The sequence below is a fragment of the Lepisosteus platostomus genome, chromosome 2 (assembly GCF_059453375.1).
Source record: "Lepisosteus platostomus isolate fLepPlt1 chromosome 2, fLepPlt1.hap1, whole genome shotgun sequence".
NCBI lineage: Eukaryota > Metazoa > Chordata > Actinopteri > Semionotiformes > Lepisosteidae > Lepisosteus > Lepisosteus platostomus.
In genome coordinates, this window is record NC_142612.1 from 23,730,828 (window position 1) to 23,750,839 (window position 20,012).

At 34.8% G+C, this 20,012-nt stretch overlaps 1 protein-coding gene across 1 annotated transcript; it reads right to left on the reverse strand.

Annotated features, from left to right (window-relative positions):
• Positions 1-14,832: 14,832 nt before the first annotated feature.
• spry2 (sprouty RTK signaling antagonist 2) lies at positions 14,833-19,679 on the reverse strand. Its single transcript, XM_088603376.1, has 2 exons — positions 19,121-19,679; positions 14,833-16,560 (listed from the first exon to the last, which is right to left on the reverse strand). The coding sequence occupies exon 2, from the start codon at positions 16,507-16,509 to the stop codon at positions 15,520-15,522; it is 990 nt and encodes a 329-aa protein (XP_088459502.1). The 5' UTR covers positions 16,510-16,560; positions 19,121-19,679; the 3' UTR covers positions 14,833-15,519.
• Between the last annotated feature and the right edge of the window lie 333 nt (positions 19,680-20,012).

Here is a 20,012-nt window from a genome sequence, read left to right on the forward strand (position 1 = left end):
CTTTTTGACCATATTATTGCATGAATTCCACTCAATGTGCACAATTGTCACAAGCAAAATGCACAGATTACTTAATAGTGGCTGTTACTTAGAGCCTATAGAACCTCTCATGTCCTGTAAACGAAAAGCACCCAGTAGGATTTGGGGTAAGTACTTTGATCTACCCAGCAAAAGAAGTGCAAGGACATGCCACAAATTAAAAGACAAATGTGATTGATGTTCTTTTTAATCAAGTACAAAGTTAATCATTTCAATGCAAAATTTCTTTAGTCTTGAGTAAAGATCTTCTTTTGCTTGAAATAATATAATGTAATATAATGTCCTAAATTTGTCTGAATGGTTTCCTCTTGTTTCTAACATGTCTGTTCAATCATACTAAATAAGTATATTAGGAGATTAGCTTTTCTATTTCTTATATGCAAAACGTAAGCCCAAAGAGATTTACTAAAACGTTTTAAAATCATATTAGCACACTCTTTCAAAGTCATTAAGAAGCATCACTGCAAATGAACAATCCAGCCAGGGGCAAATGACTCCAACGCTGTTGAAGGCGGTGGCCTTCTGCTAATTGATTAAAAGGGCAAAGGATCTCTAAAATACTTGCATCATTAACTAGATTGAAGGCAAAGCCTAATTAGGAAGGAAAAGAAGCAGACAGAGCCAGAGACACAGCAGGCCTCTAAGGATGTCAAAGAACAGACACCATAACTAAAAACAGACAGAGTGAATTTACTGTAAATGTAATTTATAATTCTAGGCTCTTAAGGGGAGAAAGGGTCATGTTATTTCAATGTAATAAATAGCTTGATTATTTTGCATGTAAAATATATGATTATCTGTAAAATAATGACTTTGAATGGCAAAGAAAAATTAAGAAAAACAATACCTATAACTAAGGATCAAGTAATAGGTTTATTCCGTGCTAAAAAGAAGAAAGAAAAAATAATGATTTGGCCGTGGAGCCTTCTTCAGATGTGTGTACGGCCAAAATGTTGTGTTGACGCAGCTACCCACCTGAACTACTTCATACCTATAACTATATAACTATAAACAAACAATTGGGTACGAATTAAATTTTCTTACTTTTTAAAAACTAAGAATATTTGGAAAATAAAAACTCAAAGTTAACAGCCATTTGCAGGCATGGGCTCAGCAGTTTACATAAAAGATCAGTAGAACATTGGCCTCACTCTTCACTGACACATTGTGTAATAAAAGGCTGACTGTAGCCTTTCAACCTGCTCCCAGTCACAGACAATGGCAATTGCAGAGCAAGACTAATAACAGGATTTAACATAAATCCACCGCAGGAAGTGAACAGTTATACTAGCAAATAATTAACCAGTGAACATTTTATGGCGACATTAGGGCGCTTGATGTGCTTTACAGCTTTAGACAATTGTTATCCTGAAAGCAACACAAATCTTGTTTGGAAAATAAAATTGAGATACAGTACTTTTTTAAAAGCTTAGTTTTTAAGCTGTTGAAGGATTTTGCTGTGCCATGAAAGCCATGTTTTGAAGCAGTTCTTTTCAATTTCATTTCATAATGAAAAAAAAGGTTTCTTTCAGAATTAATATAATCCCCAAACAAAAACACATTTTTCTGGCAGCCTAAGGAATGTGTAGGATAATATATCTTAATGGGACTTCCAAACACGAAATATACTTGCCTGTTTTTCCTAATATAACAGAAACTTTCATCATAAAACAGCACATTGAGAGTGTGTAGATGTGGAGGCCATAGAATATTCTTTCTTTAAGTAAACATAGAGGTAATATACAGTATATATATATAGCACCTTCTTAATATGGATATTTAAATTGTGCTTGTTATGCCCAATATGTGGTGTGCCTGTGGTTGAACATTTTTGAACTATTTCCACAGAGTCACTACTGGTTTATCTTAATGTCATGGTGATTGGTTTGCACATGTGACATATTAATGGATTACATATGGATTATTTAACCTACAAACTACACCAAACAGCAAATCATAAACTTGAACTTGCCTGTTTCAGCTTTTATTTTTCATCAAGTAATGCAACTGTACAAAGAGATAATGTATTGTAGTCATCGCAGTTTCTAAAAAAATGTATTTTATGACTTGATGTTAAACCAGAAAGGTACTGTCTTTCTCTTATTCCTGTCTACAGAAATCCCCTGAATCTCAGTGACAGGCCGAAATGGCTATACAGCTTTTTAAATTAATTATACTGCTTTTTAAGAAAAATATATTTTATTTTCCCCATATCATAAATGTGTTCATTAGAAACATCACTTTAACCATCACTCACTAGTAGGAATGAGTGTTGAATTAACATGAATGGATGAAATTCCATTATTTTTAAACAAGTAGAGTTTAAAAACACATTTAACTTTTCTGTTTTAAGGATTCAGTCTACTTATTTTTCCATTCTATTTCAAGAATGTCTGAAATCTAATCTAAAATACACAAGACTTCTCCATAATATTTGCTATATTTGATGTTATTTTTCAAATTATTTTAAATGGACGATCATAAGCCTGATAATGAAAAAATGAAAATTGATGTAAATGCTGTAAACAAATAAGACTGCAGAGACGCAGGTAAGGCTTCATGTTTTACATATCTGGAGTTATACTGATAAGACCTTATTAGGAACAGAGAGACCATTCATCAAAACTATAATGTGTACAGTATAATGTACATTACCTTTGAACAAGCCTTTGCAAATAGGATTAAAATTCTAAAACAGATATGAAAATGAATTCATATCTTGGTTTGCATGAGTACAACACGCAAACCAAGCTTCTGATTATGTAACAGTTATAACTTTAAACTACATACATTTGATCATTTTCTGCCTTACACATTGTGCAATGATAGTATTTTAAAACTTAATATCAAGTTGATTTTAAGAATTTAATAAGGCAATAAAATATTTTAAATAATAAAGATATCAAGAAAAAACAAGGATCATAAAAAGGAAATAATTTAGTGGCAAAAAAAATCATTTTTTTCATTAAAATCATTATAATGCATTTAAAAAAGCAAATTTAGAATACATAGACTTGAAGTTTGCTTATATTGTTTTCTGTTTACTTTCCCATTAAACTTACCATTGCTTTCTCTGTAGATGAGCTTTGTTTTTTAAAACAAGACCCAGAGACAATTTAATTCAAAATATATCAAAAATTGGAGTTAAATGTATGTACATATTACACATGCATGTATATATGATATGCTCTGAAACTAATGAATTATTTACCCTATATATAAGATGTGTGTTTCAGAACCCTTAATAAAGCTTTATTTTCATTTAGACACTTTTCTTCACTAAGGGCCTCAAAGGACTTTACATATCCCAAAAAACATTGCCTCTTAAATCATAGAAGTATTGTCTTTCAGTATAATTGTTGATTACTTTCATTGACAAGTGACATCCATTATGAGCCAGTGGTCACACAATGCTGCAGGTGAGGTAGAGAAGAGAGAAATGTATTCACGAGTCTTCATGGACTTGACTTTATGTACAAAAGATTTTGTAAGACCAGAGAGCAATTTAACCAAGACACAAGAAAGGAGTTTGAAGGGCCAGCACTGCACCAGTTGGATGCCAGCAGAGTGACAGTGAAGAGGGATGAAACCCATCATCATCACTTGTACTACCTAGTGCCACGCATACCTCACTACAGAGTAGTTAAGGTTCTGGAGCTTTAACTGGTACTGTTGTAAAGGTTACAACATGGTTGTGGGGTCAAACTTCTTCAGTAAAATGCTCAGATGTATAGTAATACATTACATTAGATAAATGTATCATATTTGATCTCCTTTTATGGTATTTGTTTAATGTTTGATAATAAAAAAGAAGCATGAAAACTTGTTTAAGAAATTTGTTCTTGTATATTTTCATGACCATAGGTGATTTGTGCATATTAGGACATCAATCTGAGAACAAAAGCAAGGATTTGTTCTATAGGCAAGGTCGACGAACACAAAAACCAACCTCTGCCAAATAACATTTCTGTAGTGCATGGTTTGCAAAATTAAATAGAACATTTGGAATCAGTGACAAAAATACTGAAACAAACATAGCATGTAAAGCATGTTAGTGGCATATTTTACATCAGACAATGTATTTTATATCACATTTTTCAAGGAAATATTCTTCAGAATGTGCTTATAATGAAAATTAACACAACAAAATAACCTCTAAGAAGCCTGCATGGTCTTCGGTAGCTGTTCAATACCCCAGACTCCTCCCACAATCCAAAGACATGTTATTTGTAATTTGGTGTCTCAAAACTCCCCATACATGTGTGACTGCATGATTGTATGCACCTATGATGGACTGGGATCATACCCAAGGTATATCCTTTCTTATGTGCATTGTCTGTTTTGCTAGTCTCCAGCTCAATTTCTTCTCTGCTTTGGAATAAGTGCTTCTTTTAAAAAAGATAGATATTCTTTATGTAGCATAAGCTGCATGTTTATAATGAAATTGAAAAAAAAACGTAATTTGATGAATGCATGGAATCTTAGGACTTTTTGTCTCCAGATCTGTTCTAAAGAGCAGTTTAACACTGCTCAATGTTGGAGTATTAATACATGTTCCCAATTTCAAAGTGTGTCTGTAACATATTAAGGAAAGATTATAAATATATTAATGTAACGCATACGGCCAACATTACAGGTTGTGCGAGCCGGCTTGCCAGCGCGGTGACGTCACCGTCCTTCCCTGTGAATAGCAGGGACCTCAGCCGCCGGGCTGACTGGAGATTTCCCTTAAACTCAGCTGGCTGGTTCCCTGTTGAGTGAGACGGGAGGCCTGGGTTTGAGTCTCCAGCGGTGGGGGGCCGACCTGAGGCAGCAGCAGTGAGGCTGCATACCCATGTGAACCGCTACATAATTATTTTAATATTAATAACAACTGATAAACATACAAAACATTTTATTCACAGTATTGAAAGCAGAGGTTGAAAGCTCCTTCATGTTAAAAAAAATATTGGACCATGATAAGAAATAACTATTCTTTCAAAAACAAGCATGTTATTGGCAACAGAATGTTCAGTCTCCTCCTTTTATATTGCTACTTTATATTTTTTCAGTTTAATTGTTATTCTTTTTGCCCAACAATAATTTTTGAAATCCTGACATTAAAATGCTTAAAACAAATTTTCTCTTTGGAAGTCCAGTCACATCCTGTGTTGACCATAGCAACAATAATTTACTTGAATACTGCAGAATATGTATGTAGAGCATACTTCTTATTAAATGTTCTATCAGTGAAATGTGGTCATTTTTTTTCCAACGATAGTAACTTGTATTTTTATCGATCAACTCACATTTCAAATAATAAAAATTAATAAGAAAGACAATACTAGCTGCCAGGTTACTGCTTTAATCAATAGGTTTTATATTTTCTTTAAGTGTTGTTCTGTAGCTTTGTTTTCATATGTATTTGCTTAGCTCAAATGTTGAAGCAAACCTGAAGGGCAATTGCAAAGTCTATTACTAAGCCTTGAGCTCATTGATTGAAGAACAAAAGTGTGTTAGGTCTTACATGTACAATTACAATGACCTTTCCTATGATGTGACTACAGTTGTAGATGTTAATGTGAAATTATGTTGAAATATGGTACAACATCAACATTTCCAGTGTATAGTTTCAAAACAGTGCATAAAAATATCTGCTATATGCACAATGTTCTGTAATTGTTGTAAAGAGTGGTCATTCTTGCTTCTTACATCTTGGATTATATCTGTTACCTCTTGTCATTCAGGTCAAATAGGTGGAAGGTCACATAAAGCTCGTCTAATACTATTTTTGTTTATACTGTATATAACTCTGAAGATGCATGGTTATCTTTGGATTTAGCCGTGGAAAACTTTACATTGATAATGTAGTACAGTCCCTAATACTAGGTTTCTCTTTTTGTTAATCATTTCTATTAGTTTATCATTTCTATTAGTTTTGTCAGTGAAGCACTTATTGCTAAGTATAGTTCAAGAGACTCTATAAATCATTGATATAACACATTACCTCTATCTTGTTCCTTTCCTCTTTTGATTTATGATTTTGATGTCATGCCAGTAATGGTATTTTGGATCATACTCAAACTATGCACAAAAGGGATCACATCTTTGGATCACTTACATGAGTGAAGAGTGATAGTATGCATTTGAGCAAAATGGATGGTTTCAGAATTAAATATTTAAATGCAAAAAATATAAACAGAGAAACTGCATGAAGTTTAAGGAATTATGTATTGGAATAAGATAACAAATTAATGTTTAATATGTAAATAAATGTATTGTTGGTGTTCTATTTTACTCAAATATTGAACATGATGTTTTCATGAGGATTTTGCACAGACACTTTCATTATAAAATGAGTCATGACTAAATATACAGATTGACTGTAAGCCATTTATGCAAAGAAATGTTAAGGCAGTCCTTGATTATGCAATAGGTATTAAACTTAATTTTTAATACATCTTTAGCAAAAGCTTGAAGAAAATTTGAACTAAAGCTACAGAATAAAGAATATCTGTTAAAATGACATATTTGATCACATGCTAGAACTGGTTATGAATGAATAGTTTCTATGAATAAAATGAGCTCTGCCAGCTACTGAATAAATGTAGTTATTAATTGCATGTGTGATAAATTCCATCTCTTTTTCAAACTAGATTATGCAAAACAGTAATATCTCTCTTTGGAAAATATTATTTTCCAAGTATATAAAGTATGAAAGGCATTTTACATAGACCTTTTGTTAAAGCCTTAATAAAAAAGTGAAAGTTAAAAAGAATGTATGCTAACAGTAAGTGACTTGAATGACTGTGAGATACAGCCAGTGAGTAGTGGCTTCTACCCTTCCCCCACCATAACAGGCTGGTGTGCAAGCACCTCAGCTCAGCCTGCATAACTGTTTGATTGCTTAAGCCTGGTGGTCAGACAATAGAACCATAAAGAATGGCTGCTTCCTTCCTTCCTGTTGAGTGTTCTGCCTGAGTGAACAGATTCAATAGCACTGTGCTTCACAGCAACACTGGACTCCAGTGAGAGCTAAAATCAACAAAGAGCCATTCTAGGGCATTTCCAATTGCACCTCAGCCAAATGACTGTGCTGAGGAACACTTTTTAGGAGGTGTGTCTGCATAGCTTTATGTGTGTTAAGAAGTGGGGACTACAGATTGTCTCCGTGTGAAAAAAAAGAAAAAGAAAGATGGCACAAAAAAAAACCTGATCTGTTTAGTTGAAAAAAGTTCAGAGATCATTCTTCAGGCTCTTATTTCTGAACTAAAAGGAATGCTGAAATTGCACCTATTGTATGAGTATAAAATGAAATGATGGAATGTATGTTCTAATCAAGATATAGTATCATGATGTATGTTGTTTAATATATTATATCTCTAGATGTATATATAATTATACCGTATTTATATGACAGTATTTTTAATATTTCAAAATATAAAGCATAATGTTTTATTTCATGGTCAATACATTTTTCTACACAAACTCAACTATAGGAAAGCCTTTTGTGCAATCATGGTTAAAGTTTTCATATTTTAATAGCAAATAATTTTTTATCGTCTGCCAGTACTGATTTTTTCATAATGCAATTTCCATCAAAATCAAATTGGTTGTCATCATAATATTTCCCACTGAAAATTCAAAGCTTAATTTCAATTCTTTGCTTTGTTCTTTACTTTTTATGTTCATAATGCCACACTTAAGTGTCATCTCACATAATTATGCTTACATAAATATCTCCTTTTAAAATCCACTGTATTAGTGTGTATCTTATGTTTTATATTGTTAGTGAAGATGTGTGGGACATATCTAGGATTGCTACAACATTGTACAGGTTACCTGAGATATTGCCATGGTTTAATCAGGTCCCTCAGTTTGGGAGCTTTGTGAAATTTTTAAAATGCCCATGTAGCAATCGAATTTGATACATAAGAAATTTAACTTAAACAAAGCTACAGGGTAGTGTAGTTGTTAGCATTACTGTTTCTCAGGTCCAGAGTCCTGGGTTTGATTCTGACCTTAGACATGTACCTGTATGACCATGTGAGTTCTTCCTGGCCACTCTTAATTGCACCATTTTTCATGGCTCTGCAATTTATTGGCTTAAGAGCTGCCCTAACTGAGATTTGGGCTTACGAAATGTATAGTAATGCATAACAAAAATACATAATGAAAATATGTAAGAAAAAAATAAAAACAGAAATGAAAATACAAAACATTGAAGATTGGACACATTTTGGCAGTGCAATTCCTTATAGTGCAGAACACAGTGAAATTCTTCATTGAGCACTAAACAATATGGTAGGTATGAATCATTGATAACAGGAATGCCATTGAGCAGAGTGTGGGATCAATTGGTGGTAAATGTTCATGACTGTAGATCATAAGCAATGTTTAAACAGACAGTGATAGACTGGCATTCTGTTTAGGGAGAGAGACGTTTTGTTTTGTTAGCTGTACCCTGTTGTAGTATACCTTTACAATAGTCTCCAAATTGACAAAAGTCTCAAGAGGATAACTTAATGATAATAGATGGGTGGAAAGAAAGCTATAGAAATATTCAGTGTATTTACTTATTGATGTACACAAAAATAGATGACAAACAGCCAACAATTATAGTTGTATTAAGAACTGGGATTTTTAGCTTTAATAGTTGTGTGCACCACATAACCTAATACACTGTTTATGACGTATCTAGCAGACATCTGCAGTTATTGTCAATGGCATATTTGTATAATGAAATTAGCCATGGAAGTCATGGCAAAGTGATTATCTCAAAATGTCTACAGTGTAGAGCTGAAATGTGATATGGTCAGGTGTATCATCATATTGTTGTGTCACCATGGTTCCAAACTGAAGAACTCTACAGCTTTGAATGTTTAATTCCTACAGTGATGGGTACAAGTGTTTCCATAATGTTGTGAGCCTAATTTTTCTAGAATGTTTTTGGTGCAATCATTCCTTTATAAGGTAAAGTCGGTGTTAACTGCTGTTAACAGTGCTGAGTGATCATTTTCAACCCATGTTGCAGCACTTCTTTCGTTCCTGTTATGGGTGTCTTCCAGGATGACAATAGCCCCATTCACAGACCATGTGTGACCACTCATTGGTTTGATGAACATGACACTGATGTTACCTAGATGTCATGGCCTTCTTTATCACAAGTTATAGACCCAATGAAACATTTATGGTATTGTAACGCTTACGGCCGACAGGCACTGTGTAAGATCTGTGAGAGATCTCTCATTAGCTCACGGGGCTAGGTCACTGCAGAGAGACGCGGGAGTCCCGGGTTTGAGCCCCGGATGGTGCGAGGCCAACCTGATGCGGCAAGGGCGCCCGCCTGAGCCCCCGTTGTGTTACATTGGTGTCAGAAGCGGGGTGGGATAGCCCTTCGCCAGGGACGGCGATTTAAGCGGGGGAGAGTGTAACACTTACGGCCGACACACACTGTGTAAGAGCCGGCGTACTAGAGCAGGTGATGTCACCGCCCTTCCCTGTGATAGCAGGACTACAGCTACTGGGCTGTAGAGAGATCTCTCTTTAGCTCACGGGGCTAGGTCGCTGCAGAGAGACGCGGGAGTCCCGGGTTCGAGCCCCCAGTCGGGATGGGGCCGACCAGATGCGGCAAGGGCGCCCGCCTGAGCCCCCGTTGCGTTACAGTATATTCTGAGATGGCATTTTCCACCTTTATCAACCAGGTCTGTGTTGATTGACTTTCTTGGGGAAGAATGGTGCCACATCCCTCCTGCAGAATTCCAGAAGCTGGTAGACTCTATGTTACAGTACATACAGGATATTAAGTGATGTTAATTGGTGTTTCGATTTCTGATTACTTTCTGTATTTGAGCCTTAGTTTGTTTCTCCATAAGATCTTTCTTTCTAGATTGATAAAAAGAAATAACAGCCTTACCTATATTGGAGATACATTTTTATGTTTACATATGATGGACTACATAGGTTTGCACCTAGGCTGAGTACATTGACAGACACATTTTCGAAACGTATTATTTTTTCCCTAATAATCATTAGAGCTTTTGTACTTGAGTCACGTTAAAAAAAGCATTTGAGGTTTAAATGCAGTTCTGCTCCCCTCTCCAGTCAGAGCTTCCTGTACTCCTCTGAGGCAAGCCCATCCCTATTAGCACACAAATACAAAACACACATAAACCCAAAGCCCCCTCCAAGAATACCAATTAGGGGCAGGTAGTTGAGGGGCTTAGAAAGCTGAAATAGCACAGTCCATAGAAAATAGGATGAATACACGAGAGGCTGAATGTGGGGTAAACTGTTCAGCTTTTGTCATTTAAAGTAATGTCTTTAACCCTTTGCCTTCACATGCCTACTTGTCACCAAACCCTTATTGTTTCTAAGATTCAACAGTTCAGATAATGAAGGAAAGCAAGTATAAAAATCTTTAGTTAAAATAATGCATTTCCCAAGCTATAATTATTCAATCTCAAATTAGTTTCCAAATACGAAATAAGAAAAATACTAGACTTCTGCAATCTAAACAAAATAAGTAAACAAAATTCAGATTTCATTATATTGTCCAGTATATGCTATCAAGATCTTTAAAAGACCAATTTTGGATTAAATTAAGCAAAATAAACTCATTAGAAAAATGCAAAAAATGTAGATGGTTACATAAAAATAATTAAAATGGAAAAATGCTATTGGATAAGTTATTAGTCCATTATATTGTGCTGTTACATATTTTTAGACTGAAACATCCTGCAAATTGCAATGAGGCAATGAAATTGATGAGATCCTTAGATCCATATGCAGGGAACATTTAACTGAGGAAAAGGAGCTAACAAGCTTTTATCCTCACATGTAAAACTAGAGCTTGCCAGATTAGTATATATTAAAAAATACTGGATAATTATTAAGGAAGATGATCTTTTGAAGTGAAACAACCATCAAAATACACAATCATCTTTTTTACTAGCTGCTGAAAGTTGTGTATATATTCAAAAGGACTTATACATTTACTAATAACTGTTCTTGTGGCTATAATTTTAGTGTCACTTCAGACTTAAAAGCTTAAATCACTATAAAATCATATTTTTTATATATTTTGCATTGAAAACCTAAATGAGGCAAGCTAATTTTGAAAAGGTATTTGCTGTTAAATTTTAATAATCATTTTAGAGACTGGAGCTAGTCAATACTTGAACTTTCAGTTTCACATATACTGTAGATCTACACTAGATACAGTTAATTTAGTTATGATTAACTATATAACACTACATCAAAATTCAGAAAAAAATGGAGAAACAATAAATTAAATAAATAAAATATGACCCTGTGCAAGTTAAATATGAGAATACACAAAAAATTGCAATTGCATTGCTGAGTTTCAAATTTAATAAAAAATTGGTTTAAAAGAAACCGTGTTTTGTAATCCATTTTGATAATGCTCTAGAAAGTTTCCTTAATCAGAGGAGAAATACATCTTTGTCTTAAATTTAGTTTTCAGATGTCCACACTGTAAATGAAATACAATTCTATGTTCATGTATAAAATCAGTATAGGACTTTTTCTATTTTTAAGACTCATCATCATGAAAATCTCAACACAATAAAAAACAGAATACATATTTATGTCCCTGTACAAACTTATAAAAAATACATATTTGTTGAAAACTACAAACACTTTAGATATTGCTCCACTGACGTCTTTTGTTTACTGAAGAACGCCCAAGCACAAAAACCACAGGAAATAAAAAAATAAACCTGAACACTGAAAACTACAAGGCACTCTAATTGGAACAGCATATCATTATCCTCAAGCGTTGGGTGGCCTTGAAAGCAGGTGTCTAGTTTTACAAGTCTGGTAAGACTCCGATGCTCAAGTGACTCTTCAAGAAATAGGACAGCTCTGTTTCTTACAACATTAAAATTGAAAATGAAAAAAACATGGAAATAAAAAGTAGTGCCTTCTGAACCAAATGTTGAACAACAGAGGACTTACTGGGTTGTTCCAGCTCCACTTTCCATATTGTTACTCTAGCATATTTTATGCAGCCAAACCAGGTTATAAAACCAGAGGAACAATGTTAGCTATTTAGTTCCAACAACTAATATTTGTAGAAAACTGATATCCTGGATATCTAAAAAGAAACATGTTCATCATATTTATCAGTGTGAAACAAAACTTTTAACAGACAATTGTCTATCAAGTGTTGGAAGCATTCAATGAAATAATTCTACAATATGTCCACTTAAAGACATTAGATTTTGAAATGGCTTTATCTGAAAAGCAAAAGGTTTTACCAAAAGTGATTTCATTTATGAATCAGCTGACAGTGAAATCTAAAGGTTTATAGAATTAAATATTGTATTTAAAACAAACAGATGCTCTATATGGAAGGAAATGGAGATAATGCAATTTTTGATGTGCTAAATTTTTTGAAGGATTATAATATTCCTAGATCACATTACAATTACTAAGTTTTTAAATCTAAATAAAACAGCCTTGATAATCTGAGTGGAAAATAACCCATTTAATAGTCCATGCATATACTGTTTTGCTGCTTTATCCAATACAGTGTCGCAAGGGGACAGGCATGCACACACTAAGACATGGCCCTGAAACCAATAAAGCTGGCAGTATGTCTTTGGACTGCAGGAAACTGGAACTGGAGTGAAAACCCACACAAACACATTGAGAATATAATAACTCCATGCAGAGTCCTGGTTTGAAATTTAACCCAGGGCTCCAGGCTTTTGAGGTAGCAATGATAAACACTGTGCTATGTTTGTGCCTCCCCCATTTAACATTTCTCAATTTTATTTTTGGGTTAAATAAATGTAGGTACTTAGAACAATTGATTTAAGTAAGTTCTGTATTAAATATAAGCTTTACTTTTGGACTAGAACAACGTTTTTTTTCCAGTGATGTGGCTATTAAAATTATATATAAGCATAACTGCACACTCCACAGTTCCTTTGTAAAGCCCTTTATGCATTAAATCATGACGTATTCTAAAAATAAATACTACAAGGTATATACATTAAAAAATATTTTTTAAGTTAGCAAATTATGTAGAAAAACTGTGTGTATGCTACCTTTTGTAATGCATGACGGTTTCATTTTAGGGTGCCTTTCCCTAATTTCCACTAATGCACTACATTTTAATGTTTGATATGTTGTTGTGTACTCTAAACATCTGGTACACAGGCTAAGCAGTCAAGCTGGATACAAAGCTCAAGTAGAACATATGCTGCCCTACAGCTAGCCCCATGAAAGAAAGCCTGCAACATCATTCAGTTTCTCTATAACTTCCAGATGCACACTTGAAAGGGAGAAAGATGCCAGCAATTGAAACTAGCTAGAACGGAAGGCATCCAACCCGTTCTTTTCTTCCTCTTTGTAAAGATAAAAAGCTTTTTAATTTTATTTCCTGTTTTCCAAAGGTGATGTTGCCAAATGTGTATTCCATCAGATGTTTACCCCTGCACCTGCTTGTTAAAACCGAAGTAGAACAAGCATTAGTTATACAAATCAACACATTTTTGCAAAAAATTAAGAGATAACCATTTTAATGAATGTTAAGGTAACCAGTGACAGATGTTACTGAACAGTGAACAGTGAAGCTTGACTTGTCCCAGGTGGTACCCAAAATGAATCTTACCACACTTTGATTACAAAGAGCGTTTTTGAAGTCTGAGATTAAACTTTAACGATAAAATATAGACAAACATATCTGGATCTAGAATGCGAACAGGAATGTTAATGAGATATTGTGCTCGCAAATATAAGCAGTCCAATTTTATGATTAGTTCTGTGAAACAGCAACCTGAGAATAACCAGACAATATATGGTTGCTGTGAAACCTTGTGAAGCCTAGTTTCTAAAATGAGACCTTATTAGTACACTAACCTACAGTATCCATAATGCCTATTTCCTAGACAGACTTCAGGCCTGATGGAATTTGTAGATTTATAGGAAGTTACAAAAGAGAGAAGGCCACTTAACCAGTATTGCCCCTTTGGTAATTAGTAGGCAATTAATCAAAGGTCTTCTTCCAGTACTCAAAACAAATTAGGATTTTGATTTCAACAGCATGGCTGCATAGCTTTTTCCATAGCAGCACAAGTCTTGGGTAAAGATGTGTCTCTATTCTTAGTTTAAAATAGACTTCCATATACTTTCCAGTTGTATTCTCTGGTTCAGTTTCCATTGTTCGCTCTGAAGAAGCTTATTGGGGCATTTTCATTCTAAAAGAAAATGTCCACCTTACAGTCTAAGATGCCTTATAACCTGCATGTAATATTGGACTGGTATCATTAATCAGATATATCTGTAAAACTACCTGCTTCCTTGAAATAGTCTTGAAGCAACATTTCCTAAATTCCTCTATAAAATACATGATAAAGCCACTAAATCTGTCAAATAATGGAAATCAGTAAAAAAAAAAAAAAAGATAATGTGGGTCACTGTCTTCTTAAATTTATTCTAGTTCATTTCTTTGGAATATTTAGTGGGCTTTGATGTGCATTCACCATGTTAAACACTGCACTCCCATTATTTTAATTTTAGAGCTCTTTTTGGAATTTCAGACTTCCTAGTGCGGTATTATGCTGATCCTGGTAATGAATTTAAAATATTCAATTTGGTAGAAAGAAAAAACACAAGGTCAACAGCAAACCTCAAGATGGAACCAAGTCCTAAATACTGCTATAGATCTCTAAATACTACTGTATTATATTACACAATTCTCAGAATAATGAACAAATCAAAAATGGCTTTTTAAATTTTTATCATTAGCAAAACGCAAAATAAAAAAATGAAGACAAACAACTGTTTAATTTCAAACGTTAATATATTTTCTATTTTGCAGCGCACATATGCATCTGATTTGCCACCCTTATTTGCAACAACAATGATCGTTTTATTTTTAAATAGGGTGATATCTTTATGATGCCTTTTAAAATAAATATCTTTTTATAAAATAAAACTTCAAATAAATATTCTTTACACTAAACAATATGTTGAAAAATTAGAATATAAAGGCTGTTTCTTATGGTCACTGTACAATGTACATGTAAAGTTGAGAGGATAAGATTCTTTTACAGTTTGACTTTTGTAAGGTACAACAGTCTACAACATACTGATGGATTCACATTCAACTGAATGTACAACATATTAGTATAATATTTTTTCTCAAGATGCCACTGCTTTGGCACCACGTTTTTTCACAGTTGAAATATTATATGTACAAAAATAAAACTATCTCTGGCAGAAAAAATGCTAATTTACATAGTTTGCAAAAACTATTCAAACAATTGGTCAGGAAAATTTGCAGCTGTAGCTTATAAGTTGTATTAAGAGTCTGTAGGACTAAATTTCTGGACTTAGTCTTTAAAAAAAAACAGATGGGCTTTATCCACATGCATCCCTAGACAAAATGGTGGCTAAAAATGTGAGCCACTGCAAAGAGCTAAGCAAATCCCAATCCACTGCTTCTACAGTGCCAGAACTACAACTTTATTAGTTTGTTTCTGAAGTTGCATGTCCTTTATGATAAGATGTTTCCTGTGCCGGCTTTTCAAATTTTTGAGCCGAGGAATCTAAATTCTTGCAACAGATGGTGTTGGTGTTTTTGCACCTGCAGCCAGGTCGTTTGACAAGGTCATAACAGCCCTGACACACCTTAAGGCACCCCTTGGCTGGAAGGTAACACAACAAGCAAGGCAGAAATAGGGACATTATGCCCATGGCAGACCACCGCACACAACAGTTTGACTGACTGCAAGAACAGGGGTTGTCTGCACAGTTGTCTTCGTCATCACTTGAACAGTGGTAAAACAGGCACTTAATACAGCAGACACAAGTACCATAGTCCACCAAATTCTGAAGAGAGCAAACGCACCGTTTGTCACAAACCCAGCAAGAGGGAAGAGTCCGTGGGTAAGTGCACTCCTCACATTTGCATTTTCCACAGTCTTCACAGCGATACACATGGTTTCCACATTCCTCAATAGTGAAGGGTTTAAGCTCCTCTGACTTAAGTTCAGAAGGTTTTGGCTGCACCCTGATTATCCGTTCAGTGGGAGAATCTCCCAAGAGCCTCTGCTCAGAGGAAGTACTGCTTGTAGTTGTCCTACTCCTTGAACCAGTGCTCACTGCATCAGTAGACTGGGACAAAGCCACCCGAGAAGAACGTGTGTGGTGGTGATGTGGATCTCTGTGGATAAACCTCTGCTGCTCCTGTTCATTTGTCATGCCACTCACACTGTCCGTTTTGTGTTGAGTAGACTGGAGAGCAATGGGTTTACTCCCAGGCCTAGGAGCCACCATCGGTCCTTCTGTGTACTCATTGGAGCTTCTAATTATCCTGATCTGATCAAGTGACAACACCTGGGCCTGCTGAGTCAAGGTATCCCTGGAGTCAGGTTCTCCTGCATGCTGCCTCCCGCTGTCACGCAGAAGATGCAGCAGTGCAGGAGAACCACTGCCGATTTGAGTTCTTGTCTCCATCTTTACTCTGAAGAGGGATTCCTCCAGCAGGCGTAGAACACATCTGAAATCCTGAAAGAAATTAAATGAATGAAGCATGAGATAGGCAAGCCACACATAACTAATTTGGTAGACAACTTCATAACCAGCAGAAAAAATGTACATTTTCCCTATTCCTTCCGTTTGAGTGCCAGTGCTACCAAATAAAAGTGTTGAAAAAGGCTCTTTGAAGGTGATACATTTTCATAAAGTCATAATGTTATAAATCAGATAAATTACAAATATAATCATATAGTGTCAAGAATATGAAAGGCGTGTTCAGCTCAACCTAAGCAGACTTCTCTATTGCCATTTGTGTATGTTTGCATGTACTTGCAAGAAATACCAAACTTTCTTTAACACCCCCTAAAATGCAGGATGTCAGCTTGTTTCAAAAATCATTTTATGCATGATAAGAACTTAGTCATGAAGGGTCAAAAATACATTTCCACGTATGGAAATTAAAGCTTTAAGGCCTGCTTAATCTTTTTTTACCTTCAACTTAAGACATCTACAAACCACACCAAGTGTAAAACAAATATCCTAATCAAAACTGTTGTTCTAAGTTATTTTATTACAATCTGGCAACCCCCTAAAAGTTTCATACTTACATTGCTGTTATTTCATCCATTTACATCTTAATATTTCTTTTGACAAATACAATGTGCCTTTTTAAAAATGTGAAAATACTGCATTCTGCAGCTTTTATTTTATAACATTACACTTTATTTTTTTTAACAAACTATGATTGGACTACCATATCAATGTTCACAATAGATTAACATTAAGTTAAAACAAAGTGTTCTACTTTAATTGTATTGAGGAACATTTTTACCTTAGTGCTCATAAACTCATTAATGATAATACCCCTATACAGTAGATTAACATGTTGATCGGAACAGGTAAAAAAAAATAAAACTGGCACTCAGTTTCAAAGTTAAAAATCTGTCTTAACCTTTTGTAATATCAAAAGCAAATTATTTGATCTCGGCAGGATTTAGCTTTGAGAGGAATGTTTTTTTTTTTACCGTCAAATCCAGTTTGGTTTATGTGTCGAATACTTCAAATAAACTTCCACTTGCATTTTTGCAAACTTTAGGATATTGACTTGGGATGTAATAATGCTTTTACGACGTTGTTCCTTTAGAAAGTTTAAACGGGATCACATCTTCTGAATTACAATGTAGCAAGCTAGACTTTTTAACATAAATAGCTCGCACCACACTCATGCATTTTTAAGGAGACTTGAATACCGCAGTCTTTTATATTTTCAGAAGTGATGAAAATAGGGAGGTGCAGAAAGCTGATAAAGAATGAAAATTTCTGCAAGCGAAAAGTCAGTCTGAACAATGATGTCTGTTGAATGAACACTTTCCTGATGAAACCAGTTTTAGCACCACACCGTATCTCCAGACAATACAGTGTTAAATACTGTACTAGTAAGTATTGTTATATATCCAACAAACTTATATTTATTAGCGAAACTATCTCGCCGTACGCAATTTAAAGATGCTCAGTTTTAGACGTGAAGAGGAAGTTGATCTACTGGGTTCTTATTTTTCCACTGACACAGGTGCAAACTTTCGCTATCATCTGCTTTTTTAAACTGCTTACCTAATGAGAAGAAAGGCGTGGAACAATATTCTAACACGTTTTAAACATCACAAAATGTACAACCGCTCTGAACTATGACTATGACCTTTGATGAAAACGCAGCTAGGAGAACTCACACTGTCACTATTTCTGGCAATAATGGTATAAAAACAAAGCATTAAACTTATTAAAAACGGTAACATAGAAATTCATAATATTCCTACTTAAGAAACGCATTCACCTTAATATTAAAAGTTATGATTATTAAGACCAAGGTTAATAATCCTTCTTATCGTTTCTCAGCTAACTGTAAATCTTAAGCTAAGCATTAATGTATTCTTTTAAAAAGAAAAAGTTAATGAAAATCTCCATGGCAGACCCTAAGAATGTGTGATCGGACTTAAGGATTACACAGTCAAAGGTCTTTACCATTGGGGTGGGGCATTTGACAAATAGTTCAAAAAGGAAGACTAAAGTTGCCGATATTGCAATAGAAACCACAAACCTGACTGTAACCTAAAAACGTTACACCTGAAAATAGAATAAAACAACTGTGGTGTCAGGACACACGAGTGAGATTATAACAAATCATTTGTGTGTATATGTATTATCATTACACCTATTCATTAATCGTGCAAGAAATAAGTATTAAAAGAATCTAGGAATGAAAAGGCAACACTCAAAACAGGTGACAAAGTTGCACTAAATCAAAAATAACCAAACCCGAATGCAACGTGGAATGTTGCAAAAAACATTTCAAACAGATAAATATCGTTCAGATCACTGTGCTGCCAAAACATAATAATAATGCTGCTGAACACGAGATCACACTTACGCCCCCAGAACAGCACAAATGGCGCGGAGCTAAAGCACTCCGACTACTCAAAAAGACCGCAAAAGTTTGTTTTTTTTAACCCATGTTGTTAAAGCGATTCCACTGCACAAAATCCAACATAGCATAACATTTCAGATTTCTTAATGTATAAACCCAAAAGCTCACCGTGAACGCACCACTGCCACCCTCTTCTTTTTTCCTTGAAATAGTAAATCCAAAGTAGGAAAACAATTTCCTAATCACTCTTGTGTTGAAAACCCATCCACAAAATCCAGCAGAACAGTCTGATCCCAATTATAACTCCTGATCCACTTCTATATTGCAAAAAAGAGAAAACATACACATTCCTTTCCAAACGAACACGAGGGCTTACGCGACAGTGAAAAAAAAAACAACAAACAAATAATTTCAAATAAAGTAAAGAGAATCCAACAGATCCCTGCAGTACTTCTTCATCAAAACGCAATGTACAGAGATCTGCAAAACGGCCCCCAGCACATTTAGCAAAAGACCTTCAGTGCCGTGCAAGCTGGATAGTTCTCAAGAAACATTACTGTGGTTGCCGAATGTTTGGCTGCTTTGCACACCGAGGTGCTTTCGAGTTTTCTCTTCTTTTTTCTTTTTTCCGGAGGAGGTCGGGTTTATGCAGTAAATGGCGTCATGTGGAAGTAAGGAGGAACAGAGCAGTTGTTGTCCCAGAGGATATATCGTATCCGGTCCCAGCTCATTGGCTCGACAGGACTCGCATTCACAGTGCTCTGTGCCAGCAGCTACTCAGAGCTGCGGGGGACACGCTTAAAAGGCCAATAACAAAATCATAACAAATACATGGCAAGACTTAAAAAGGAGAAAGTTGTCATGACCTTTTCTACAAATACCTCCCAATAATGAAAATGAAAAAGAAATGTAAATATATATATCAGTACCAATTTAAGAACAGTTTTTCGTACTTTATAATTTCTAACTCATTTTTAACGAATTGCTCGATACAATTCTATGCGATATGCTTTCCCAATTATTTCTGCATATGAATGCCTTGCCATCGTGTTGTAAGAAG